The sequence below is a fragment of the Morus notabilis genome, unplaced genomic scaffold (genome assembly GCF_000414095.1).
Source record: "Morus notabilis unplaced genomic scaffold, ASM41409v2 Scaffold155, whole genome shotgun sequence".
NCBI classification, from domain to species: Eukaryota; Viridiplantae; Streptophyta; class Magnoliopsida; order Rosales; family Moraceae; genus Morus; species Morus notabilis.
In genome coordinates this window covers 134,877-161,743 of record NW_010361021.1, presented here as the reverse complement: position 1 = coordinate 161,743, position 26,867 = coordinate 134,877, and the positions used below count along the sequence as shown (strand labels likewise).

The window sequence follows — 26,867 nt, the reverse complement described above, 5'->3', positions numbered from 1 at the left end:
GTTGAGAAAAAAAGTGGTTCGGGTCAGAATTGGATCGACCTGAAATTGACACGAAAAACACAGGTCAATTTCGAGTTGGACCCGCCTAACCCGAACACGACACAAAACTTGTAAAAAACTCAAAAATACATATATTTTTCATTTCATATTTTAAATTTTATTATGAACTTATGATATCATGATAGTTATACTCAAAATTTTATACTATTATTTGCTTAATTTTAATAGATGTTATTGTAATTTAGTGTGTTATGAATTTTAAGTTATTTTTAATATGTAAAAAACTAAATAAGGCCCCGTTTATTTCGCTGATTCGAGTTTAGAATTCGAGTTTTGCTACAGTAAAAAGCTCTCAGAAACAGTCACATCTAACTTTTTTACTACAGTAAAAAGCTCTCACACAACATCACATCTCAACCCGAATTAAAAGCTTGAATTAGCGAACTGAACGGACCCTACAAGTATACAATTTTCGTGTTAATTTCGGGTTCATGGGTCAATTTCGTGTCACGGGTCATTTTCGGGTCGTGTCGTGCTCGAGTTGCGATTTTTAAAAAATTTCGTGTCACGTGTCGTGTTCGGGTTGACTGTAAATTTAAAAAGAAACGATCAAAACACGACACGTGACACGAATTGCCACCCCTAATTTTTCTTATTTTTTAAGTGTTGTTTTATAATAATGGAGTGGTTTCCCACATTCTAATTAAGGCATTGTTCATTTCATCGATTCGAGTTTTATTACAGTAAAAAACTCTTAGAAATAGTCATATTTAATTTTTTTATTACAATAAAAATTTTTCACATAAAATCACATTTAAATTTAAATTAAAAACTCGAATTAATAAACTAAACGAATCGTAAGGCCTCGTTAACTTCGCGGATTCGAGTTTTTAATTTGAGCTGAAATGTGACATTTTTTGAGAACTTTTTACTGTAATAAAAAAGTTAAATGTGACATTTTTTGAAAATTTTTTACTGTAAAAACTTAGAATTAAAAATTTAAATCGGTAAAATGAATGAGGCCTGAATGTATAGGTTGCTCATTTTTAAAATTCGATTCCCTGGTTTCGTTCTAGTGACACTTTTCCCTATCACAAAGAGTACGAATGCACAGTTGTCTCTTTTTATCGCGAAACGCGGGGATTGCCGCGTTTCCCCTATCATAAGCGTACGGGCGGGACACGTGTTTCAATCATGTGGGTCCCATACAAATATCTTTTTTTTTTTTTTTTTCTATTGTTTCTGAGAATGGTACCACACAAAGATCAACACCTGCCCTATAGCTCACTCTCTGTCTCTCTCTCGCTCGCTATTCCGGAGCAAAAGTGGTTTTAGAATCGATGGAGTGAGTTGACACGACTAGGAGCAGTCACAAAACAACACTAACCCCAAACCTAGGGTTTCTTTCTTTCTCTCTCTTTCCGATTTCAATGGAGTCGCAATCTTCGGCGACCTCGTCTCTGCACATGGCCATGGCGGCTCTAGTCGGAGCATCGATCATGGCTGTTTCGGCCTTTTACATCCACAAGCGGAGCGTCGACCAGGTCCTCAACCGCCTCACGGAGCTCCGCAGAGATGGCGGGAAAAGGTCTTCTATCGAACGGACAGACGATGAGGAAGAAGAGGAAGAGGAGGAAGTTGGAGAGATAGACGACGAGGCAGAGTTTGGCTCCGACGGCGATACGCTCGCCGATCGGAAGATTGGGGGAAGGGGCTTTTCGAGGTCCGTCGACGAGACGTTCCTTCGGAGCCGTAGAATGTCGTCGTCTTTGCCCAATGTGGCTTTGGGAAACCACGATTGGGTTCGGGAAGGTTCTAACTTTGATAGGGGATCGAATTTTAGGGCTCAAGGATTTTCTTCTGCGTTGGATAGGGTTAATTACATTCCTTTGGGACTTCCCCCTCTTCGAACTGATCAAAGACATGGTATATGCTCTAATTTCTGCATAATCTGATTTATTTTCAGTTTTATTGCAGATGATATGCGTATCTATTGTTTTCTCATTGAACGATTTCAGTGGTGATATTATCATTAGAATATTGGGTTATTTTTTAATTGATTTAGTTTATAGCTTCAATTTTGATTGAATAACTCAAAAGGACATGGTATATGCTCTAATTTCGGCATAATCTGATTTATTTTCAGTTTTATTGCAGATGATATGCGTATCTATTGTTTTCTCATTGAACGATTTCAGTGGTGATATTATCATTAGAATATTGGGTTATTTTTTAATTGATTTAGTTTATAGCTTCAATTTTGATTGAATAACTCAAAAGGACATGGTATATGCTCTAATTTCGGCATAATCTGATTTATTTTCAGTTTTATTGCAGATGATATGCGTATCTATTGTTTTCTCATTGAACGATTTCAGTGGTGATATTATCATTAGAATATTGGGTTATTTTTTAATTGATTTAGTTTATAGCTTCAATTTTGATTGAATAACTCAAAAGGACATGGTATATGCTCTAATTTCGGCATAATCTGATTTATTTTCAGTTTTATTGCAGATGATATGCGTATCTATTGTTTTCTCATTGAACGATTTCAGTGGTGATATTATCATTAGAATATTGGGTTATTTTTTAATTGATTTAGTTTATAGCTTCAATTTTGATTGAATAACTCAAAAGGACATGGTATATGCTCTAATTTCTGCATAATCTGACTTATTTTCAGTTTTATTGCAGATGATATGCGTATCTATTGTTTTCTCATTGAACGATTTCAGTGGTGATATTATCATTAGAATATTGAGTTATTTTTTAATTGATTTAGTTTATAGCTTCAATTTTGATTGAATAACTCAAAAGGGTTTCTGTTTTGATTTTCTTCCTTTCATTTCTTTTGGATTTTTATTTATTTATTTATTTTTGCAGGAGGGGACCTCCGTAGAAGGGTGGGATCGGCTGATAGGTTGGTGACGCTGACCCCAAGATCCCAAGCTGGCAATAATTTCGACGTTGCAGGAGATTCTGATGAGGAAGGAACAGAACTTGCGAATGAAGCTGATGAATTTTTTGACGGTTCAAATGTAGATGCTTCATTTAATAGCATAAATGTACGTGTATGTGTATTTCCGCAATCTTATTTATGCTAATGATGCTATCGTTAAGTTTAGAAACTTCTCAATAACTTCATAAAAATGAAGATAAATGTGTTCAAACGAAGATGTAAAGGCCATAGAAACGGGGCGCAAGCTTTTCAAACGGACGGGAAGCCAGAGTTTTGTGGCGGTAGGGGCGTAGTTTCAGAAAGACTGAGTCACCGACCTTAAAGGGAATGTCACGCCAATGCCCATTTGCTTGAGCCTTCATACGTTGTTGGGAACGCGCCAAAGTGCTGCTTCAGTTCCGCTAGCATCTCATCCCAGCCTTTAAAGGTTTGTTTGGTATGAGGGTTCAAATCAGGATGATTTTAGTTTTAATTTTGGAACCATAACCATGATTCATGATTTCGGGTCCAAATCATGATTCTGAAACCAGAATTAGAATCATGAGTTTGAACCACCCAAAATCAAGGAGGTGGGTGATTTTAGGCCTCGTTCATTTCACCGATTTGAGTTTTTAGTTTTAAGTTTCTACAGTAAAAAGCTCTCAGAAAATGTCATATCTAACTTTTTCTGCTACAGTAAAAAATTCTCAGAAAAATGTTATATTTCAACTCGAATTGAAAACTCAAATCCGCGAAGTGAATGAGGTCTTAGAATTAAGGGTGATTTATGGTTTAAAACATCACATTAGGGTTCAAATCTTGAATCAGAACCATCCAAACTAAATATTGATTCTAGGTGAGTCGAATCAGAATCATTTTTTACTTTTTGTAAACAAATACTGGTTTGAATCCAGAATCATGATTCCGGGTTCAAAATCCTTATACCAAACAACCACTAAGTTGCTGCTCAACCGCCGAGGAGTGGAGCCCCGTAGAAAAGGCAGTAGTGTGGGAGGGTCCGGCAATAGACCACATGAAATGGGGCCATTCCCGCAGCGGTATGATAAGTCGTATTGTAACAACATTCGGCCCATGGCAACCATCGGGCCTGGGTGTATCCGTCGCCAAACAACGCAAATACGTTTCCAGACACCTGTTCACAACCTCTGTTTGCTCATCGGTTCGCGGGTGATAAGCAGTGCTACGCTTAAAAACAGTGCCCTGCAATTTGAACAGCTCATTTCAAAAATTGCTTATGAAAACCTTGTCGCGGTTCGATATTATCGATCTCGGAACACTGTGAAGGCGAACCACCTCACGAACGAAAGCGGTAACCACCATCGGAGCGGTATATGGGTGTTGGAGACAAATGAAATGTGCATATTTGCTCAACCTATCTACGACCATCAAGATGGTGTCAAGTCCTTCGGATTTGGGAAGCGACTCAATGAAGTCCATAGAGATGTCGTCCCACACCAAATCCGGAATTGGCAAGGGTTGCAGCAAACCCCCGGGAGCCAAAGTGGAAGGCTTGTACTGCTGGCACACAACACAATTAGCAACATAGCGTTGGATGTTGCCCTTCATTCCTGCCCAATACACTGACACTGCAATGCGTCTAAAGGTCTTCAACACACCCGAATGCCTTCCAATGCTGCTATCATGAAATTCACGCAACAGCACGCCAATCAACGGTGAGGTGCTCGGCAAAACAAGGCGGTTCTTGTATAGTAACTGGCCTTGCACCAACGAGTTACCTGGCCAAGCTGTTGGATTGCGTTGCAAATCTTGTATGATAGCCTGCAACTTGTCATCTTCCATCACCTGCGCCTCAACCTCTTCCAAAGTCACTACATGTGGCACTGTTATAGCCATTAAAGTTGCCATAGATCCCACCCGAGACAAAGCATTAGCCGCTTTGTTTTCTAATCCTGGCTTATACTGGATGTCAAAGTCGAAACCCATGAGTTTGACCAACCACTTTTGATGATCGACACTCACCATCCGCTGTTCTAAAAGGAACTTCAAGCTGCGCTGGTCCGTGCGTAGCACAAACCTATGTCCCAAGAGATAGTGACGCCACTTTTGGACCGCCAATACAATAGCCATGAGCTCCCTCTCATAGACTAACTTCAATTGCGCTCGAGAGGAAAGAACATGGTTGAAATAGGCAATTGGACGTTGATTTTGCATAAGCACAGCTCCCAATCTGTCTCAACACATCAGTTTCCAACACAAAAGGCTGTGAGAAATTTGGCAGTGCCAAAATCGGAACACTAGTCATGGCCGCTTTGAGTTTATTGAAAAACCCCTGCCTCTTCATTCCAGTTGAAGTTATCTTTCTTGAGCTGCTTTGTTAACGGCCAAGCCAACTCCCCATACCCTGACGAAACGGCGGTAATACCCCGTGCACTGAGGAAACTCCGCAATTCCCGGATTCGTCCGCCATGACTCCGTCACTCAAGATTATGTGGTCGAGATATTCAATTTGCCCTCACCCGAATTGGCATTTTGTCTTATTTGCATAGAGCTAGTGAGTGGCTAAGATCTCCAGTACCCTGGCCAAAGGATCCTTATGCTCTTCTATGGAACGACTGTACACCAAGATGCCATCAAAAAACACAAGAACGAACTTGTGCAAGCACTCACAGAAGATGTCGTTCATGAGGGCTAGAAAAGTCGACGGGGCGTTGGTCAAGCCGAAGGACATTACTAGGAACTCATAGTGCCCTTCGTGGGTGCGGAATGCGGTTTTGGGAACATCCCCTTACCCGGATTTGGTGATATCTAGACTTCAAGTTTAGTTTGGAAAAAATGTGTGCGCCTTGTAATTCATCTAACAACTCATCTACAACCGCAATGGGGGATTTATCGGGCACTGTTTGTTCAAGGCTAGATAATCGACACAAAAACGCAAGCTCCCATCCTTCTTTCTCACAAGTAAGACCGGGCTCGAAAACGGGCTAATGCTCAATTGGATGATACCCGCTGCCATCATCTCCCCAACCAACTTCTCGATCTTCTCCTTTTGAATTTGTTCGGCTTTCTCCTTTTGAATTTGCTCGACCTCCTCCTTCTGAATTTACGGATACCGGTAAGGCCGGATCTCGACCACGATGGGGCGGTAATTCATTAGGCCATTCAAATACCTTCCCATACTGCTGTAATAGCCCTTCAAGCAGCGTGGGAACGAGCTTCGATTTCGCTGCATCAGCCAACTCCATATTACCCAATTCCAATAACATCTGATCCTTCCTCGCGCATCGCCTTCATAAGTGCCTTAAGTGATCGAGGAATTGCATAGGCTTGGGTTGCCTTGTAAAGTCACCACCACCCCTCCAACTTCGAACCTCATAGTCAAGGACTTCCAATTGACTTGCATTCCCCCAAGGGTCTTAAGCTATTTCATCCCAAGTATAACATCCGCGCTCCCCAATTCGAGCGGAAGAAAATTTTCCATTATCTCAATATTTTGTAAGGTTAGAACCGCACCCTTACAAAGGCTAGCCCCTTGCACCATTACACCAATACCCATTAGAACCCGTAACCACTAGTATCCACTCTAGGTATAGCCAGCTTCTCCACTAAGTTGATCGAGATAAAGTTATGGGATGCCCTGCAATGGTGAGCAATTCTTCCTTTCACCTTCATCGTCTTCGGATTTGACAAGCCCACTACCGAATTGATGGATAATTCACCATTTCCTCAATGACCGGTTATGTGGGTGTTCCGTCCTCCCCCTTGTCCTCCATTTCTCTCGGCATTTCCTCTCATCATGAACTATCAAGACATGTACCTCCTTATTTTTGCATCTATGTCCAATAGTATATTTTTCATCACAAGGAAAACAGAGTTTCTTCTCTTTCTTCTTTTGAAGCTCAGAATCAGACAAACGCTTAAAAGGAAGGGTTGGTTTCTGCCCCACGGGCATTACCATATTCGAGTTTGTTCTTGGGATTGAAGGGAGTTGTGTAAATGGGATTGGGCTGTAGCTCACTGGCGGAATCCGCGTCACACTCGAACTTCCTTCAAATCTGCTCGGCTGTAGTAGCGAATTCTGGTCCTCCACCCGTTGAGCCAGCTCCATGATCTTCGCCAACCCACAGGGTCGCATCATCCGAGCTTCCGCACGCACTTTCGGCTTAAGCCCATTGATGAAAGTACTCTCCATCACATGCTCTGACACATTGACCAAAAGAGTTGCCAAAATCTTGAACATCCACCGATAGTCCCTGACAGTCCCCTCCTGACGTGGAGCCAAAAACTTTTCACAGCTTGAACCTTCTTGAGTAAGCTGAAATCGGTCCAACAAATTGGTTTTTGAGCTTAGACCAGCTCCTCATGAGCCGCCTACCTTCCTCCCATTGGTACCAAGCAAGCGCCTCCATGTCCATACTTAATGCTGCCGCCGACAGTTTTTTGGACTCCGTAAATCGGTTGAGAGCAAAATAGTGCTCAACCCGGTAGACCTAGCCCTCCAGAGTCTCCTTGATGAACACTGGCACCTCCAAACGATGGCCCAGACCCTTCGGTTTACCCACCACCTCGCGAGACCCTCTCGATCCTTCCCCAGACCCACCACCTCCTAACACCGCTGACGTCGTCCACTGAGGCGGCGCGATTGCTGACACTCCTGATTTCAGCTGCGTCGGTCCCAGATCTGAACGGAATTCCACCCCCTTGCCCTTCTGACCTCTGATCTGCGTCAGATCCTGAAGCATACCAGAATCCTTGTCCCTCTTCCTTGCCAGCGTGGGTGATCTTCCCGCACTGACTCCTCCATCTTTTGGAGAGCCCTTTTGACGCGGTCCAGAGCTGAGATTTTCTCCAGCACCGTCTCCAGACTACGCTCCACCATTGTCTCCAGAATACGCTCCACCACCGTCAACCGCTGCATGTCTTTGTGCTTATGCTCGATCTTCGACTCTACCACCCCAATCCGCGTTTCCACCGCCTCACCTTGAGTTTCCCCAAAACCAGCCTCTCTTGTTCACCATTTCCTAGGCCGCAAGTGCTCTGATACCAAAAATGATAAGAGCCAACTAGGAAAATAGTAAATGCAGAGAAAGAGAAAAGAAATTGAGTAGTAATGGATATTGTATTGATACTGGAAATCTTCCAAGCACCGATACAAGCTGCTGGACTTTCGAGAGGTTCAACTTCTCTCCCCGAGATCAACACCAACCCAAAAACAGCCTAAACCACACCACCACACACTCCCCTCTTTTATTACACATAACAAGAATAGGACACCTGCACCCTCAACACATGACCTCAGGTACTAACAAGTACTAAGACACTAAATTGGTAATTATGCTAATAAACTCCCCCACGTCACAGATTACGCCCACTCTGCAGCTTAGTCCACGCGGTTGGCACTCCTTGCATACTTAAAACGTATTGGAGGCTTATCAGTGACATACGCAATTGGAGTAGACTATCTTAGCTTATTATCTTACTGTAATCATTTCAAACATTGCACGTATGGGTCACTATAATGCAAGTAATGAAAAAGCTTTGTATTGATTTCAAACATTGCACGTATGGGTCACTATAATGCAAGTAATGAAAAAGCTTTGTATCTTTGATTATTTTCTGGTCTGGATAGTTTTTTGCTAAAATATTTGAAAGAGCAAACTTCTGAATTCTGATTGCCAAAAGGCAACTGGTGGCACTATCACATAAGCGTCCGACTTGGCCTCACTACCTATACGATCAAAATTTATATGTTTTGTTGAGAGAATGACAATGTGGAAGCTAGGATCAGTCCGTTTTACTAGTTGATGGATTTGCAGGAATTTAATTCAACCCTTCAGAATTCTTCTGCAGTTCCACTCATAGGTAATGATGGGAACTGTGTGCAAGATCAAATATTTAAAGTGACTGCAAACGAGTCAAAAGCTGGCACTGATCTGCAGGGTGAGGGAAACGTAGTTTCAGCTGCAGGGCACTTGGATGTCCATGATCCTACTCTTGGCAGCATGATTTTACCTGTGTGTTCATCAGCTCATGGTATTTTAACTCCCTATCTTAAAATATTTTCAAGGACCTTTATATCACTTACCAATAGCAAAGTAGTATGAGTGTAGGACATACCTTTACTTCACTATTTAATTTAAGTCCAGTGTTGGAAGTGTGGAGTGGGGATGGGGGTGGGGAGAAGATGACATAACTAAGACATTCACATGTTCAACCCACCTAAGTATGCTTCTTTAACAAATAAGCTGTATGTTAGAGGATATGAACATAAATAACGATATATAACCAACTATGCAGACGATTATTAACTAATTTATCCTTTCCTTCTTGCCAAACCATGTGGCTTCAGATTCAACGAACAAAGAAGAGGAAGAAGTTCGTAAGATGCTTTGTGAATGTTTGGATTTGCGTCAAAGATATGTCTACCGGGAAGAGGTTTGTCCATCAATGAAGGTAGATGTAACAAACTCTACTGCACCAGAGAAGAGTGATCCATTTCATTTCGAACCTGTTGAGGCGTCAGCTGTAAGTCGCTGTTTTCTTCATGCGTAATCTGTCTCTTACTTCTTTCTTTTTGTTGCTGCATGTAAAATATAAGTGAGCTTTCAGTTCACGAGTTTAGTTATTCATTGATTTGCTTAGCATTTGTCTGATATTGTTGTTTCTTAATCATTCAGCACTTTTTTAGGATGGAAGATGGTGTAGGACATGTATATGCAAAGGGAAATGGTTAGCACTTATAAGTTGTTTTAATTTTGTAAAAAACGATTGTCCTTATATAATACTTGGTCATTGGTTTCTTTATTCTCTGTTTAATTTTGAGTTAGTTGAATTAGAGATCTAACTCGTTTTAACTTCTTTCTGCAGACAATGAAGAAATTTTCCCTGTTGCAAGTTCAACTACATTTTTCACTGATATGCATCATATTTTAAAGGTTATGTCTATTGGAAATATCCGCACCACTTGTTATCACAGACTGCGATTTCTTGAGGAGGTATTGTTCTCTTAATGTGTCTTGAACTTGATATCTTTTTGTTATTCATTTGGTATGTGTTTGTGACTCTTATTGAACATCATACAGAAATTCCGCCTTCACCTGCTACTAAATGCTGATAAGGAGTTTCTAGCTCAGAAGAGCGCACCACACCGTGATTTTTACAATATTAGAAAAGTCGATACACATATCCATCATTCTGCTTGCATGAATCAGAAGCATCTTCTACGATTTATCAAGTCTAAGCTGAGAAAAGAACCTGACGAGGTAGTTTTCCTTTTCCTTCCCCCCCTCTCTTTTTCTATGTTTATTGCAGTGAGGTGCTGCAGACTCTAGTTTTAACTGAATGTCTTAAATTAAAGCGAGTCCATTTTTTATTTTTTATTTTGGTGTTGCATATCTTTTACTTCCTTTTTGTTTCTATTTCTTGATGACTATTCTAATTCCTTTGAACAGGTTGTTATATTCAGAGATGGAAAGTATCTTACACTTAAGGAAGTCTTTGAGAGTTTGGACTTGACAGGGTATGCGTTACTTTAATGCTCCATTTGATTGAAATTTATTAGAATCAAACTCCCTCTCCATGACGTGGTGTTTATTACATTGTAGGTATGATTTGAATGTTGATTTACTGGATGTGCATGCTGATAAAAGCACTTTTCATCGATTTGACAAATTCAATCTCAAGTATAATCCATGTGGTCAGAGCAGACTCAGAGAGATATTCTTGAAGCAGGACAATCTCATCCAAGGTATGGCATTGCAGAGAGACGGCAAAAGATTTCAATACCTGCATAAACGAAAAATGAAAACTGAGATCAAACTAATCATTTGTTACCTTCAGATTTAGTGTATGGGAACAGTTAGGAATTAGATTTAATGGTGTTCTCTTTTCCGTATCCTTGCTCTTTTTCATGGATGTTTTATTTTTTCTCCCACAATTTGATTGTTCATGTGAATTTACTGTCGGCAGATCAAATCAAATTGATTTGATCGGATTCTACTGGAATAAATCAATCTAGAAGATTTTGAATTAATTTGAAATATTCAAATCTTCCTTATCGGTTATCCGTTCGTTTAGGATTAGGTTTTAGTCAATAAAATCTGATTTGATTGTTACAGCAAATCAGCCACGTTATTAGGGAGATTTTCTTTACTCTGTTATTTTTGCTGCCTATTTAAATGTATTTCCGCCACATTGAATAAAATATAGCAGATCATCTCTTTCAAATCTGCTTTCGTTTACAGGACGGTTTTTGGCAGAAGTGACAAAAGAAGTTCTATCGGATTTAGAAGCCAGCAAATGCCAGGTTATTTGTTTTGAATACCTTATCATAAATATCATGTTAGACAATTCAAATATGCAATACATTCTCTTCTATTCCCCTCTCTCTGTGCAAATCCTGATGTTAATTATTAATGAATTATGCCTAAATTACATTGGTACATTGTCGATTGTCAGAGTTCAGAAAGTTACTTGTAGGCTTATCCAAGTCTATCTTTTTCAGATGGCAGAGTACAGGATTTCAGTATATGGAAGAAAACAAAGTGAATGGGATCAATTGGCCAGCTGGTTTGTCAACAATGCTATCTATAGTGATAATGCTGTATGGTTGATCCAGGTACCTTGTGATGTCCTCTTTCTTTCTTTTTTATTTCTGTTTCTCCCCTTCCTATGCTAAGCATTATTTGATAGTTACTCTCTTGCATTTTGGAACCTTATGCTTATCATTCTATCTGTTCATTGGAATTAGAAAGCATGATTACACATGGCCTTTTTTTTTGTTACTATTATTTGATACTATTATTGCAACATGGTTCATTCAATACATGTATGCTTTTCTTCTTTTCTCTTTTTTTTTAATTTTTATTTTTTTGTCGTGTTTTTTATTATTATTATATTTTTGGTACCGATAGTTGGAATTAAATTAGAGTGAGTGACTTTTCAACTTTCCAATACGATCTTGATCTTAAATATGGATTTTGGTTACAGTTAAATGATCAATGTTCTTAACTGATGGGTGATGAATGTCCAAATTAATTCCCAAGAGGGAGGAGTGTATCTATTTATCTATGACTTAGTTATGAGTTGAGACAAACTAGTAAGGAGAGAGAGCACAGATGTCTGAGGTATGTGTTTGTTAGATGAAAATTCTGGACCGAGAACCGTGTAAATGCACACCATATCAATCATCTCTGTCCAAGGAGCCTTTTTGGTCTTCTTATCTTATTGTTGTGCTCTTCTTGTCCCTCATTTATCAACTTGCATAATACTTGATTTGGTGTTTTTCATGGTGTGTTTCTGCATGCACTTTCCCTGTAACTGTTTTAATGGTTTTTATTCTAACATCATTTGCAGCTACCACGGCTATACAATGTCTACAAGAATATGGGAATTGTTACCTCTTTCCAGAATATTTTGGATAATGTGTTTATTCCTCTCTTCGAAGTCACAATTGATCCAAATTCTCATCCTCAGTTACATGTGTTCCTGAAGCAGGTTAGTCAGCTTATCTCAAAAGTTTTACCATCCTAAGCTATCATCCTTTGCATGTTGATATATGATTTGGTCTTTTGTTGTTGTACAATCGAAATTCATATATGGGATGATGAAAGTATAGAAAAGACGATCATGTTACACATGCTATCAAACATTTATGTATTACTACTGAGGTTATCTGTAAATATGCAGGTGGTGGGTTTTGATATTGTCGATGATGAGAGTAAACCGGAAAGGCATCCGACTAAACACATGCCAACGCCAGCTGAATGGACCAATGATTTTAACCCTGCATATTCTTATTATGCTTATTATTGCTATGCAAATTTGTACACTCTTAACAAGGTCTGTAACACGACTGTGATGGACATAAAATTCAACTCTTTTATTGTTTACTACGTAGTGTCTTGTTGTACTACGTTAATCACCATGACGCTCTTCATTTGAAAAACTAGAATAAAATATATGTTTACTAACTTTGCGCTCATTTTCTTCGTTCAGCTTCGTGAATCTAAAGGAATGACAACAATAAAATTCCGGCCTCACTGTGGGGAGGTAGTTTTCCACAACCCATGCTTTAGCTTTTGATTCTTATTGTAGGGTTATTGAGATTCGTTTGCATTGTCTACACAGGCGGGTGATATCGACCATTTGGCTGCTGGATTCCTTCTATGCCACAATATTTCTCATGGGATTAATCTTCGAAAATCTCCTGTTTTGCAGTATCTCTATTACCTGGCTCAGGTTGAACTCTACTCTCGTGATGTTATTTCACTCAAATATTTTAGTGCTTACACGATGTTATTGTTAAGTGTCTAGCATCATTGTATTTAATATTGATATTTTCTTACTTTTCTCATTAAACCTTGCCCAGCTTCTGCTTAATTCATATGAAACTCACTTGCACTTTCTCGTCTATCCAGGTCGGATTGTCCATGTCACCTTTGAGCAACAATTCCCTTTTCTTGGACTACCATCGCAACCCATTTCCCATGTTCTTCCAACGTGGTCTGAATGTCTCCCTCTCTAGTGATGATCCTTTGCAAATTCATTTAACTAAAGAGGCACTGGTGGAAGAATATAGTGTTGCAGCAAAGGTACAATTCCCTCAATTTTGATACTTGATGGCTTTGTATTGTATGATCCATCTGATTAATCTGCTCGACACAGGTGTGGAAGCTCAGTGCATGTGACCTTTGTGAAATAGCAAGGAATTCTGTTTATCAATCTGGATTTTCACGTGCGGCCAAGGTAAAAACTAAGAATATAAACTTTTTAAGTTTGAGATAAATAGATCACGCGTATAACTTGCTGAGCCTGGCCCGTAGCTATGCTGAGATAGTTCTAGCCAATTCTATGAGTAACGCAAGGAAATATGAGAATTTGAGCACCGACCAGTCCTTCTGGGGCTTACACCCTCCAACAAGAAATCAAGTTCAGGATATGAATTGGCAATTTTGGTGCACATAGATTCACTCTTTAGTTTTGAGGCAATGAGGCTTAAGTATGCAGACACATGATATCGATTTTTTTTTTCCACTACAAATTTGGTTTTGGATATTAATCTAGTTTGTTTGGAAAGGGAGTGTTTAACAACTATCTTTGCCTGTTCCTTTCCTTTATAACATAAATCCTGGGAATGAAGTATGCTTTTGTTGATGTAAACACTTTATCTTATCGTTGTTGGTGCTCCCTTCTTCTTGCAGATGCATTGGCTTGGTAGTAAGTATTTCTTGCGAGGCCCCGAAGGTAATGATATCCATAAGACAAATGTACCAGGTTTAAGGATTGCCTTCCGACATGAGGTGAGTGATTTTTGTTTCCTGGTTGACTCGGGAAGAAGAGTGTTGATTTTTCTTTTGCAGGTAATTATCTAGTGGTTTTGCAGACTTGGAAGGAGGAGATGCAGTATGTTTATTCAGGAAAAGCCATGTTTGCCGAAGAAGTAGAATCGTAAAATTCACATTTATCATGCTGATCTTCATTGAAGCCGGGTGGGAATGGGATTTTGATCTGCACGCCATATTCATTGGCAATAGAGCTGTAGGTACACATCAGCTTCAGCGAAGAAAATGCCCCAACCCAATTTTGTTGTACCAGGCTTATATAGTCTGTAGGACTTAAATGCTCTTTTAGGCTTCAATTTATTAGCATTATGCTTATGAAGCGTGGAAGATTCATGGGAGATAGGTTTTTGACAACTGATTCTATTAATCCATGAAGCAGTAATATATTTATGCTCAAAATTCTCTGATCTGATTTGATCCGATATGGAACTTTGCTTTTATTCTATATTTTTCATCTTTTCATACTGAAAGACCCATAAAAAGGTGCTCCCATAGCCTGGTCTTTCACTGTTTAGATCAGAGTAAAATATGTGCGAATAGATTAGCCTTATTTGATTAGCCGCTTTTCCAAGTCTTTGTTTTCACTTCAAGTAAATTATTATGTTCTAATTAAGGGTCTGTTTAGTTTGTTGATTCGAGTTGAGATGTGATTTTATGTGAGTTTTTTATTGTAATAAAAAAGTTAAATGTGATTATTTCTGAGAGTTTTTTATTGTAATAAAATTTAAATTTTAAATTTGAATCGGTGAAATGAACGGGGTTTAAAATTGAGCATGCATACAACAATTAATAGCCTAAATGCCTTTTTAGTATAGGAACTAAAATTCTTTTTTTTTTTATGGAGAAAATAATGCAATATTTCTTATTTGCACACCTTTTGACCATAAAGTTAGGGCCTTTGCCTCACCTTTTGTGTCTTGGCCACAGAGGAAAGTATCTAGGGTGACTAATCTAGCTTCCTTTTTTTCTTTTTAAGTTTAAAATCTAATCATTGACCAACTTCATTTTCTCTGACAATAATATCCGGAAAATTACTCCTTTTACATGACTCTTCAGGTAAAAGAAAATTATTAACTTTTTCTTTTTTTGTAAGGAAAAAGAAATTATTAACTTAATCATGTTCTTTTTCCTCAAACGTGGTGGTCTCAATATCATATCCCTTTCTATTTTACCAAAAAGAAAAGAGAAGATTGCGCTTTTTTGCTTGCTTAAAAAGAATTAGACTGATTCGTGCATCTTAAAACACTGATGAATCGACCATAATACCGAATTCCACTGACCAAAACCTTACATTTCGTTCTTTCTTTTCTTTTTTGCACAACATTTAGCTTAACAAAAATGTGATTGTTTGCCAAAAAAAAAAAAAAAAAAAAAAGAAGATGATCAAAACGGATTGGAAGAGGAGAGGCCGCCAATAATATTCAAGGAATTACATCTTGTCCCACTCCCACTAGAAACGGTACCTCAAAGAGAAAATTACAAAAACTGACCCTTAAACACATTATTCTGGAGTTCTATCTTTTTGTTGTGATAGATTACCTTTTTAATAATAATTTGTTAAATTATAGATAATAATTTGTCAAATTTAAAACAATAATCATTTTAATTACACTCGCCACCAGCGACTGAAAATCCGCCACCGGCGACTGAAAATCCGCCGCCGGCGACATCTGTCAAATTATCGATAATAATCTGTTAAATTACTTATTCCAAATGGGCAAAATTCAATGGGTCAATGTTGAGACCCTAAAAATCTTTAATGGTACCATTTTAAGGGGTATTTATCAAAATTACCCTACCTCAAAATACGACACGGGCCATCCCCCATCTACCATCTATTGCATATCCTATTGACAAAATTAGATAACTATGAGAAAATGAGACAAATATCTATATGAGTCACAAATTTTTACCCCTATTAATGATTAATATCCTTTATTTAAAGAATTATATTAGTCAAAAGAATATTAATTAAGATTAAGAGATAAAAGTTTAGACTCATGTACTTTTAAAGGTAAGTTCAATAATTTTTGAAAAAGAAAAAACTATTTTATTTGGAAGCAGAAAAGAAATATGTTTTACCATTATAAAAAAAAATCTCTTATGCATATTTGAAGCATTTTTGGATTAAATATTGAAGCAGGTTTCTTGAACCATTTTCCTTTTCCTTTTTATTAATCTTATGTTTAATCGTCTTCTCAATAATAAGAGGAATTAATATGTATGGTTAGAGATTTTTATTTTTATTTTTTTATTTTTTTGTTCGGCTAATAGGATGACTTAGGCCCCTTTCATTTCACAAATTCGAGTTTATAATTCAAGTTTTGTTACAGTAAAAAGCTCTCAAAAATAGTCACATCTAACTTTTTTGCTACAGTAAAAAGCTCTCATATAAAGTCACGTCTCAACTCGAATTAAAAACTTAAATCAGCGAACTAAACGGGCCTTTAAGTTTGATCTCTTGGACTTCACAAATCAGCGCAGTTTATACTTTGTATCCTAACAATTGAGAAAGCCAAAGGGAATCCACTGTATTTATCGGAATACCATATTTGTCCATTGATTGTTTGAAATTCAAAAAGTATTCCCTTGCTATTTTAAAACAACCCTTTAAATGGTTAAATTGTCCAAAATTCCAAAAATGTCTTCAATAATCTGCATTTAAGAATTATATTTAAAAAATTTTAAAATGTATTTAAGCGTTCAATAAACATACTTTATTTCAAAAAATTAAATAAACCTCATCACTTACAAACTCGTAAAGCATTCCATTCCCCTCTTTGTGTCAGGCATGCCACTTTGAGAAGGCCGACCTAAAATTTCCCCACCAACTAGCAATATGGCCTGTCCATCCCTCCTCCTTATTAATGGGATTTAGGAGACGTTTAGTTCATGAATTAGAATCATGATATTAAAATTATTTTTGATTTATGTGTATTTTTTGTGAGAGAAAACACTATAACAAATCATGAATCATGATTCGAATCGGGGTATAAATCTTCTAACCAAATAACCCCTTAATCTCCTTTCATGCCACATGCGATACGAAGCACAACTCCTTCCTCCCATCCACTTGAGATCCTGCATAGGATAGAGACACGAATAAGGTGCTACTTAGACTTTAGAGATAGATGGAGAGTTCTTTTGTATATTCTTTTTAAGTTTTGGATTTTTAAAACCTATTTATTTAATATATTTTGGTTTATTAACACTGGAGATAATATTTCAAATTTCAACGCTGAATATTGAGGGCAACTTTTGGTATTTTAACAACCAAAGTGGTCAGAAGAACTCCTTTGAAAAAGTACAGGGATAATTTTTAAATTATAAGAAGTCAGGCGGTAAATGTGATATTCAATAAAACTCTGGGCGTGCTTTTCCGAATTGCCATTTATAAAATCTGAAAGTCCGACCCCTAGAGTCTCTCGCTTCTCCCTGCCTCTTCACTCTCTTACGCTCCCTTCTTACAAACACCCAAATCCCTCTATATCTTTCTCTCTCTACTGTTTCCTCTCACTCTCTCTCTCTCTCTCTCCTCAGAAAGCCCCCGTCGGCACAAAACCCTTACCCCTCGCCACCACCGCCTACTGGTGGTGCTCCGCCGATCGACGCGAAACCCTAAGAAACCTCTTCGGACGACGGAAATGGCGGCCACGGAAGTCTCAGACGGACCCGTCCTCAGCCTCATCAACAAGCGCCTCCGAGCCCTGCGCAAGAAGCTCAACCGCATCACGCAAATGGAGGAGGCGATCTCTCAGGGCAAGCCGATCAACAGGGAGCAAGAGGAGGTCCTCCGCTCCAAGCCCGGTGTCTCCGCTCTCATCGACGAGCTCGAGAAGCTCCGACAGCCTATCGCCGACGCCGTCGCCGAGGAGGTCAGCCTTGCTGTGCAGCTCCACCAGGTCTCCTCCCTCTCCGACGCCGATCGCCAGGAGAAGCCCGACGAGCCTGAGACGGCTGTGCCGGAGCCCGATCGCCGCGAGGCAGAGGTCGAGGACCTCCTGAATCTGCTCTACTTTGGGTCGCTGTTCGACGTCAAGCCGCAGAGCGACTTCACGTCGACGATGCTCACGAGGACTCACGAGCGAGGGTGTTGCCTGACCTACGATTACGTCACCGATGACGCCACCGATCTGCTCGGCGAGAGGGACTTGGATTTGATCTCCAAGTTGGGAGGGTTGTTGATTTCGCGGCCGGTGGATTCGAGTTTGTCCCACAAGAACGCCTTGCAGAGGTGCTTGGAGCACGCCAAGCTTTGGCTCGCCAACTCCGACCAGCTCATTGAGCCTAATGCTAATAGCACTTGTAAAATATTTTGACTCTGTGCTCTATTTATTATATTTTATCATTGTCATTGTTATTATTTTGTGGTATATCGAAATGGGTGTTACTTTGTGTTCTAAGTGTTTGTGCTTTTGCGTAGACTCGGGCTTGAGAGAGAGGCTGAACAAGATAATGGCGTCGGACTACTTCACCACCACGCCTGAGATGAAAGCTCCCGTGGAAGTTGCTGCTGCTGCTGGGAATTATGCGCCTTTCCAGGTGCCGATTCACAGCTCCGTTTCGTCAGTAGCGGTGGAGGGCTCCGTTTCATCAGTAGCGATGGAGGGCTCCGTTTCGTCACTAGTGGTGGAGGGCTCCGTTTCGCAATTCGAACAGGTATAATTTGATTTACTTTGTATTAAGTTTATGTGATATGGGTCTGTTTTCTTTAGTGTGAATGATAATGTAGTTGATTAAATTATTGTACGCCAATTGCTTGATGATAATGCTGGTGATTAGATTATTGTACGCTGATTTGCTTTTGGAGTTTGAGTTTTATTTCTCTTTTCTGTGATTGCTGATTATTGTAACTTAGGATGGACTTATTTTTGTGTGCTATTAAGTAACATAAGAGTAGTTGGTACAAACTTATTAGGCGCTTGAGATTCGAGCTGTATGTAGGCACTCTCTCTAGAGATGAGTAGTGGAGGGAAGAATTTCTTTGTAGTTATGAGTTCTCAGGATAGACTATAATTGGCACCCATGGAGTGTTGGTTAGAGTGGTCGGGCCTTTGGTTTTCTCTCACAAGGTTTGGGCTTCAAACCACCTCATAGGCACCTACATGACAAAAGTCACAGTTCCCGCTTTCTAAAAATTGTGGGGTTTGATAGAGGGCTCCAGCTTCAAACTCAAGCACACAAAGTGAGTTCAGGGGATTTCTGAATATGTTTAAAATAAAAAAGGGGAGAGATTATAAAAGGTGAAGTATGTTGTTCTTTTCAAATGCATTAATAGCACAGAATTGGCGGCGTTACAAGTATCTAGTGGTGCTTAAAACTGCGAATTCTCAATGGCAATAGGGTGAGTGTAAATACTTTTAGTTATTAGTCAAAATCCTTTTCAGCCCTTCATATGAAAGTAAACTCTTACAGCGACCACAACACTCCATTCATTTGGTCTTCATCAAAGCAAATATTCTTCAATCTATTGCAAAATATCTGGTATTGCCCACCCTTTTGTTCTCCTTTTACTAGAGATGTAAAAATATTGCAATGCATATACGAGTTCTTGATGTTTTGATTGTGCTGGGACTGTGGGGTTGGGGTGTGTGTTTTGGGGACAGGGGGTGTGAGATTCATGTACCTGCTTCTGCTTTAATTTAGTAGGCTTTGGAGTTAAAAGAGTATCTTTACCTTGAGATGTGGAGACAAGGAATGACTATCTCAATATTGACTCACAATTTATTAAGCTTAGAATTTTAGGGAGAGGATGAACAGTTAGTAAGCTTTATAAAGTACTCAATTATTCTATGAATAATGAAGTTATTGTTGAGGCCGTGTTTGCTATTTTTTGAACATCTGCGTGTTCTGGTCTTTGTCCTGAGAGTTGAGACGATGGAGAAAAGGAATGACACTCTCATGTTGATTTGGCAAGGAATGACGGCCTCAGTGTTGATTCACAATTTTTTAGGCAAGAATTTTAAGGAGAGGATGCACAAGCCAGTAAGCTTCTGTTGAGCGAAGCACTCAATTATTGAATAATTCATGAATATTGTATTTGCCTAGTTTGCTATTTGCTTAATCATCTCTCGTATTCTGGATTTCATCTAAGATTATGGACTTTGTTCCATAGTCTATATTATTGACGTTGCTTTTGTATTGCCTTTTAGTCCAAAACCTGAGAAAGGAAGTTTAGGACCTTTGTTATGGTAAATTGAACTTATAATTTAGTAGTTTGATCTTTTACTGGATTCTTACGTGATTATATTGCTAGTACTGCATGTCATAATTAGTAAGCTTGCCTGTCCTTATTATATGTGGGATAGTATTTGAAGATATTTAGGAAAGGCTTAAATAGGGAGTGTGTTAGGATCCGTTAATGACTTGGGAACTTGTTTGGTTAGTGGGCTGGTATAGTTAGTAGGAATTAGTATAAATAAAGGGCTTAGTAGCTCACTAGAGGTATGTTGTGATTTGGAGAGTTTTGAGAAACTGAGATTAGGGAGAGCGGTGGTCTCTCGAATACCACTAAATTAGGAGTTCCCGGAGTACTCGAATTCTCCGTTCTATCCTTTACATTTCAGTGTAATTTGGTGTTCTTGGCTGATTAGATTAATAAAATTCCCTCCAATTATTCTCATTTTCTTGCTGTTTCTGGTGTGTGTGAGTGTGGTATTGGTCTTTGGCTGATTTTCTGAGCTAGGATCCTAACAATGGTATCAGAACATCTACGATCCATGGAGCCTTTTGAGTTAAGAGAGAAACTTAAGGCTATTCTGAGAGGTAATCTCAAGGTTTCTGGAGGGAGTATAGGGGGGCTCCGGGACCAGGTGGGGAAGGTTCGGACTCAGATAGAAGACATGCAGGCGGTGCTGCGGAGGATGGAGGCACTGCTGGCGGCACGGCCGATGGCCGGGAAGGCCGAGTTGGGTCGTGACGGCGAACGACGGGACGGGGAGAGGCGAGATCGTGCGCCTCGGGGCGAGGAGAGCCCAGATCGTGTCGACCCAGGCGGAGTGGAGGTGCCAAATCGGGCGGATCTTCGCCGGGAAGCGCCGATTTGCGAAGATCGAGGCCGCGAGAGGGAGTTCCGACGCCGGAGAGACGTTGGTCTCATGGAGGATTGCGAGATCCGTCGCAATTTGGGGCTGGGTGGTCCGGATCTGCAGCGTGAGGGGTTTGTTCGACGACGGGAGGAGGGCAGACGGAGGTCGTGACCGTCGGGAGAGGGCGGCGGAGCTTGTTCGGCGACGGGAATCAGAATGGGAGCCGGAGTTAGAGGAGGAGAGGCTTGCTCCGGGGTTGGGACGGCATGGGTACCCTCGGAACAGGGAACCCAACCCTGTTTCGGTCGCGGTTGGGGCTGATTCCGGACCGATTTGGACCGGGCCTCGCGATTCTGGCGTGAAAGGGGCTGATTCCGGTGCTACGGAGACAGATCTCAGCGCGACAGAGGCTGGGCTCGACGATTTGGCTGCTGTTTGGATATAGGGCCTCACGATTCCGGCGTGAAAGGGGTTGATTCTGGTGTACTTGGGGCTAGTTCTGACGCCATGAAGGCTGGGATTTGCAATTCCGACGCGATTAAGATCAATTATGGCGATTTGGGGGCTGGGTCTCTCGATGGGAGGGCTGGGACTTGGAATCCAAGTGTCATGAGGGATGATTTTGGAGCAATTAGAATTGGGTCTTGGAATTCTAGCGTGATTGGGTTTGATTTCCGCGCAATTGGGGCTGATTTCTGTGCAATTGGGGCTGGGCTTCATGATTATGGTGTGATTAGGGCATATTCTGGCGAGCCAATGGGTGGGTTTCTCAAATCCGGCGTGATTTGGGTTGGTTCCGATGCCGTTAAGGTTGGGCTGTACACTTCCAACGCGATTAAGGACAATTCCAGTGACATTTGGACTGGGTCTTCTTATTTCGGTCCGATTGGGGTCGGATCTACAAAGAGCGGGATGGTAGAAGGGGGGTTGAATGGAATTGGCGTGATAGGAATCGGAAGGAAGTGGAGACACACGGCTGCGATTACTTAACACCTTGAGGACAAGGTGTTTCTTTGGGGCGGGGGTAATGTTAGGATCCGTTAATGACTTGGGAACTTGTTTGGTTAGTGGGTTGGTATAGTTAGTAGGAATTAGTATAAATAAAGGGCTTAGTAGCTCACTAGAGGTATGTTGTGATTTGGAGAGTTTTGAGAAACTGAGATTAGGGAGAGCGGTGGTCTATCGAATACCACTAAATTAGGAGTTCCCGGAGTACTCGAATTCTCTGTTCTATCATTTACATTTCAGTGTAATTTAGTGTTCTTGGCTGATTAGATTAATAAAATTCTCATTTTCTTGCTATTTCTGGTGTGTGTGAGTGTGGTATTGGTGTTTGGCTGATTTTCTGAGCTAGGATCCTAACAGAGTGTTTATTATTATTATTATTATACAGGGTTTCCTTAACAAATTTTTAGATTGTTTATTTGGCTTTGTTGTAAGACGTAGCAGGATAGAAGATCATTGAAGGTGCTTCTGGTGGTATCGTATATAAGATCACGACTGCATTTAGGACTGATCCTTCCCTCTAATCATAAGAAAAGAAAGGTTTTGGGAAAAAGTGATCACAATAAAAGATAACAGAGGTGAAATGAGTAGCTATCCACGTATATTGTAATTGTGAATAAAATATCTCATGTAAGGGCGAAGGCGGGCCTTGGCACCGTGGTGGGAGCGCTTGCGTTTGCACCCGGAGTCCAAGGTTCGAATCCCGGAAACGGCCTCTCCTCCGGGGGGTAAGGCCGCGTACATATGAGATTGAGCTTTCCCCCGAGCCTGTCATAGTACGGGAGCCTCTTTGGCACTGGGGTCCGCCTTTTTTAAGGGCGAAGCTTCACTGAACTTTCTCTTCGTCAATCATTCATTCAAAGTGAGGAGGCACGTTTTCTCTAGGAAGAGATTTTTTTTTCCCTCCCTCAAAATTCTGTATACATGTAAATTCCCAACCGGCTATCTTGCATATCCAATTCCCTGCATCCTGATCCTAATATTTACCCATAGCCTAATAAAATCATCCCTCTAGGAGTCTTTTACGTATTCTTCCTATCCAATCTTCTTATGTGGAAAATTGGAGGGCAGCCCTATCGTCATCTTGGACTAGCTAATATTTTTGTGCACATACTGTTCAAGGATCATTTGTTTTCCTAACTCTTAGTTGAAGCTTCACGTATAGGCAGTGGCACAGAACACTTTGAAAGGCTGATGCTCTGTCTCTTTCTTTTCATGTGAGATGATTCTGTATTAGTGTGTTGACATAACACCTTAACTTCTTGATTATGAAGTTTGTCTGATGTATGTATACTTATAATCTTTGTTTTGTCCTTGGAAATTGAGGAATAGAAGGAATAGATTGTTTTCCAAGTTGTATCTGTACGTTTTTCACTTAACTTTGGATGTTCTGTAGGACGAAGGCACAACAGATTTTCAAGGACATGAAATAGGCGAGAATCAATCAAGCACTGTGGAGGAGGTTCATAAGGTGCGGTCATCTTAGCTCTAATACAACTCTGCATTGTATTCCTGTTTGGTTGAAGATAATAACATGTATCTGCTTTACAGGACGACGAACCAGAGACCGAAAACCCTTCAGAGGCTGTTCCAGTTGAACAAGAACAAATCAGACCAGAAACAGAAATAGAGTACAGTCAGAGAGATGTTGAATCGAAAGAGCAGCAGTATGTTCCTCGCAGGCCCTATCAGAACCAAAGAGGTGGAGGTCGTGGCGGCGGCGGCGGCGGCGGTCGTAGGGGTTACCCCAATGGCCGTGGTGGCCGAGGAAGTAGCAGAGGAGGTGGACCCTACCAGAATGGCCGTAACCAGTATTATGACCAGCCCGGAGGTTATTATCAGAGGAATTACTATAACAATAGGGGAAGGGGTGGAAGAGGTGGGGGGCCCTCTTACAACAATCATGGCTCAGTTCAAGACGGTCAAATGTCTGCCAGCGTTGGGGTTGGGTCATGATTTTCCTGTAAGTTGTTGATAGGGATGACTCTTTCTAGCTTTTTTTTTTTATGTGGGTGGTGAATCTTTTGATGCTTTGCCTGAAAGATGATCTGAAATGTGGGTTGCTTTTAACGAGCTCATCATCCAGGACTCTTTTTGTAGTTCAGTTAAATTAAGGATTCCAATCAGAAACCATGCAAAAGGAAAAATATTTTTGTCGTTTCTTTTGAGACCTGTTCTTCTCTGATTTATCCTGTCTGCAAAAGGAAACTCGTGCATGACTTTATTAGTTTTGCTCGTTGAATCTGAAGTAGAACTTAGGAAGTCGAAGGGTAGGGTGTTTCATATTATGTTTTTTCCTTTGAAGAATCTTGGAAACTCGTTGCTTAATTTCTTGCGTAGCATGACTTGGCTAATTGTGTATATATATATATGTGTGTGTGTATATTAGCTAATTCACGAGTTTCTCTTCCTGGTCAGCTTGCAAGAAACTGTTATAGTTGCTGTGCAGTGTAATGTCTCTCTCCAATGACCTACCTTTAATTCTTGTATTGTTATCTCGTCCTCCTTATGTCGTTAGATAGTCTCAATTGATTATTTACAGAAAAGCGCACCTTTTGTTTTCTTAGAAAGGGGACGAGTGATTAACTGAGAAGAAGAACACAAGTACCCTTTTCTTTCTCCCTATTTTGTAGTGAAAAGTTTCATGCGTTTACTGCTCTAAAGAAGTTGCTTTGTAACACACGGAAAATTTTCGGAAAGCATTTTCTCAAAAAAAGAAAAAAAGAAAGAAAGAAAGAGTGCAATTGGGCATTTTCTCTTGTATGCCGACTAATCATCCATGCAATTTGATACAAATGGGCATTGTAGTGGCGCCCAAAAAACATAGGTCACTTTTGCAGACAAACGACAAGATGCTCAAATAATTTGTCAAGTGGCCTTGAGTTTGGTCACAGTTTTTAAAAGCTAATTATTTGGTTTTCTGGACTCAAAAACAACTTCCAAAGTGTTTGAATGAAAGCCATTTTGAGTTTATGGAGGGCAGAAATTTCTTCCAACATCTTGTCTCGTATTACTTTGCCTTTTATGCTCACGCCATGCTTGGACTTGATGCCACCAAATTGAGCTGTGACCGTACTAAAGAATTTCACCTGAGCACACCTCGGTTACTTCCTTCCAATCAAAGGACTTCCTGACGCTACTTGGTCAATCGAGAAAATCCTTGGAATGCGGTTGGCCATGGAGATCGGGAGATATAAGCAGACTACGACTACAAGCCATGTTTTCTCTTAGGCCACGTCTTTTTTTTTTTTTTTTTTTAAAGGAGACAAATACCACTAGTTAAGATTTGTAAGGGGTAAAAATTAAGATGCATCAACTTTTAAGGGTGAGTTTAGTAATTCTCTATTTTTCTTTTTCACCTTTCCTCTCACCAATGGTAATTTCCTTGCGAATAGATGCCCTTGCAATTGAAAGCACTACAAGATAAAGAGGATGATCAAAGCATTCGATCCAACATAATAGCCATGAATCATCTCAGATAAGGCCGGTAATATGAGTTACAACACAATAACACGACTAAAAAATAACACGAATTTCATGGTTTAGGGTTGAGAAAAAAGAGGTTCGGGTCAACTTGAAATTGACACGAAAAACACGGGTCAATTTCGAGTTGGACCTGTTTAACCCAAACACGACACGAAGCTCGTAAAAAACTAAAAAATATATATATTTTATTTTATTATGAACTTGTGATATCATAATAGTAATACTCAAGATCTTATACTATTATTTGCTTAACTTCAATAGATGTTATTGTATTTTAATGTGTTATGAATTTTAAGTTAGTTTTAATATGTAAAAAACTAAATAAAAGTATACAATTTTCGTGTCAATTTCGGGTTCACGGGCCATTTTCGTGACGTATCGTGTCAACCCGTAAAGTGGTCGTGTCGTGTTCGTGTTGCGGTTTTTAAAAAATTTCATGTCACGGGTCATGTTTAGATTGACTGTAAATTTAAAAAAAAACGATCACGACACGTGACACGAATTGTCACTCATAATTTCAGTGACGAATGTCAAATTGAAATCCAAAACTAGGTTCATGTTAAAGCACTCCAAGGGCTGCCGAATGACAGAATCAACTTCACATTAATAACGCATTCCTAGCCGCACACAAAACAAATTAAAGAAACAAAAAACATTGAATTTGCTTTTCGCTCTTTATTAGCAAGCTTCCTCGTTTTCTTTTCCTTTTATCATCTACCTGTCAATCCCTTTTTTTTTTTTTTTTTTTTTTCGTTTATAGAAGAAACAAGTAAAGTGAAGGGAATAATCTTTTACTATTTAAAGCTTCGCACGCAACTTTCTACCAACTGCTCGCGTAGGTTCGACAGAATTTTATGTTCTTTACGTCGGTCCACGAATATATTATATAAAACTTTTGTTCTTCTTACGTATATATAGGACCGATAATATAAGTCACGACACGACAACACGATTAAAAAATGACACGAAGTTCGCAGGTTATAGTTAAGAAAAAAGAGGTTCGGATCAGAATTAGATTGACTTGAAATTGACACGAAAAACACATGTCAATTTCGAGTTGGACCCGCCTAACCTGAACATGACACG

At 39.9% G+C, this 26,867-nt stretch overlaps 2 protein-coding genes across 2 annotated transcripts; both read left to right on the top strand.

The window, feature by feature from the left end:
- Positions 1–1,287: 1,287 nt before the first annotated feature.
- On the top strand, positions 1,288–14,661 carry LOC21403935 (AMP deaminase). Its single transcript, XM_024165607.1, has 19 exons — positions 1,288–1,926; positions 2,887–3,068; positions 8,737–8,953; positions 9,270–9,445; positions 9,598–9,649; positions 9,788–9,915; positions 10,003–10,182; positions 10,372–10,439; positions 10,525–10,667; positions 11,164–11,225; positions 11,424–11,537; positions 12,275–12,415; positions 12,608–12,760; positions 12,917–12,970; positions 13,049–13,159; positions 13,339–13,512; positions 13,586–13,666; positions 14,122–14,220; positions 14,304–14,661. The coding sequence occupies exons 1-19, from the start codon at positions 1,431–1,433 to the stop codon at positions 14,370–14,372; spliced, it is 2,700 nt and encodes an 899-aa protein (XP_024021375.1). The 5' UTR covers positions 1,288–1,430; the 3' UTR covers positions 14,373–14,661.
- A 2,989-nt stretch (positions 14,662–17,650) lies between these two features.
- LOC21403934 lies at positions 17,651–24,503 on the top strand. Its single transcript, XM_010098019.2, has 4 exons — positions 17,651–18,567; positions 18,686–18,921; positions 23,692–23,766; positions 23,847–24,503. Exons 1-4 carry the CDS (start codon positions 17,907–17,909, stop codon positions 24,249–24,251), a joined length of 1,377 nt encoding a protein of 458 aa, XP_010096321.1. The 5' UTR covers positions 17,651–17,906; the 3' UTR covers positions 24,252–24,503.
- Positions 24,504–26,867: the final 2,364 nt, after the last annotated feature.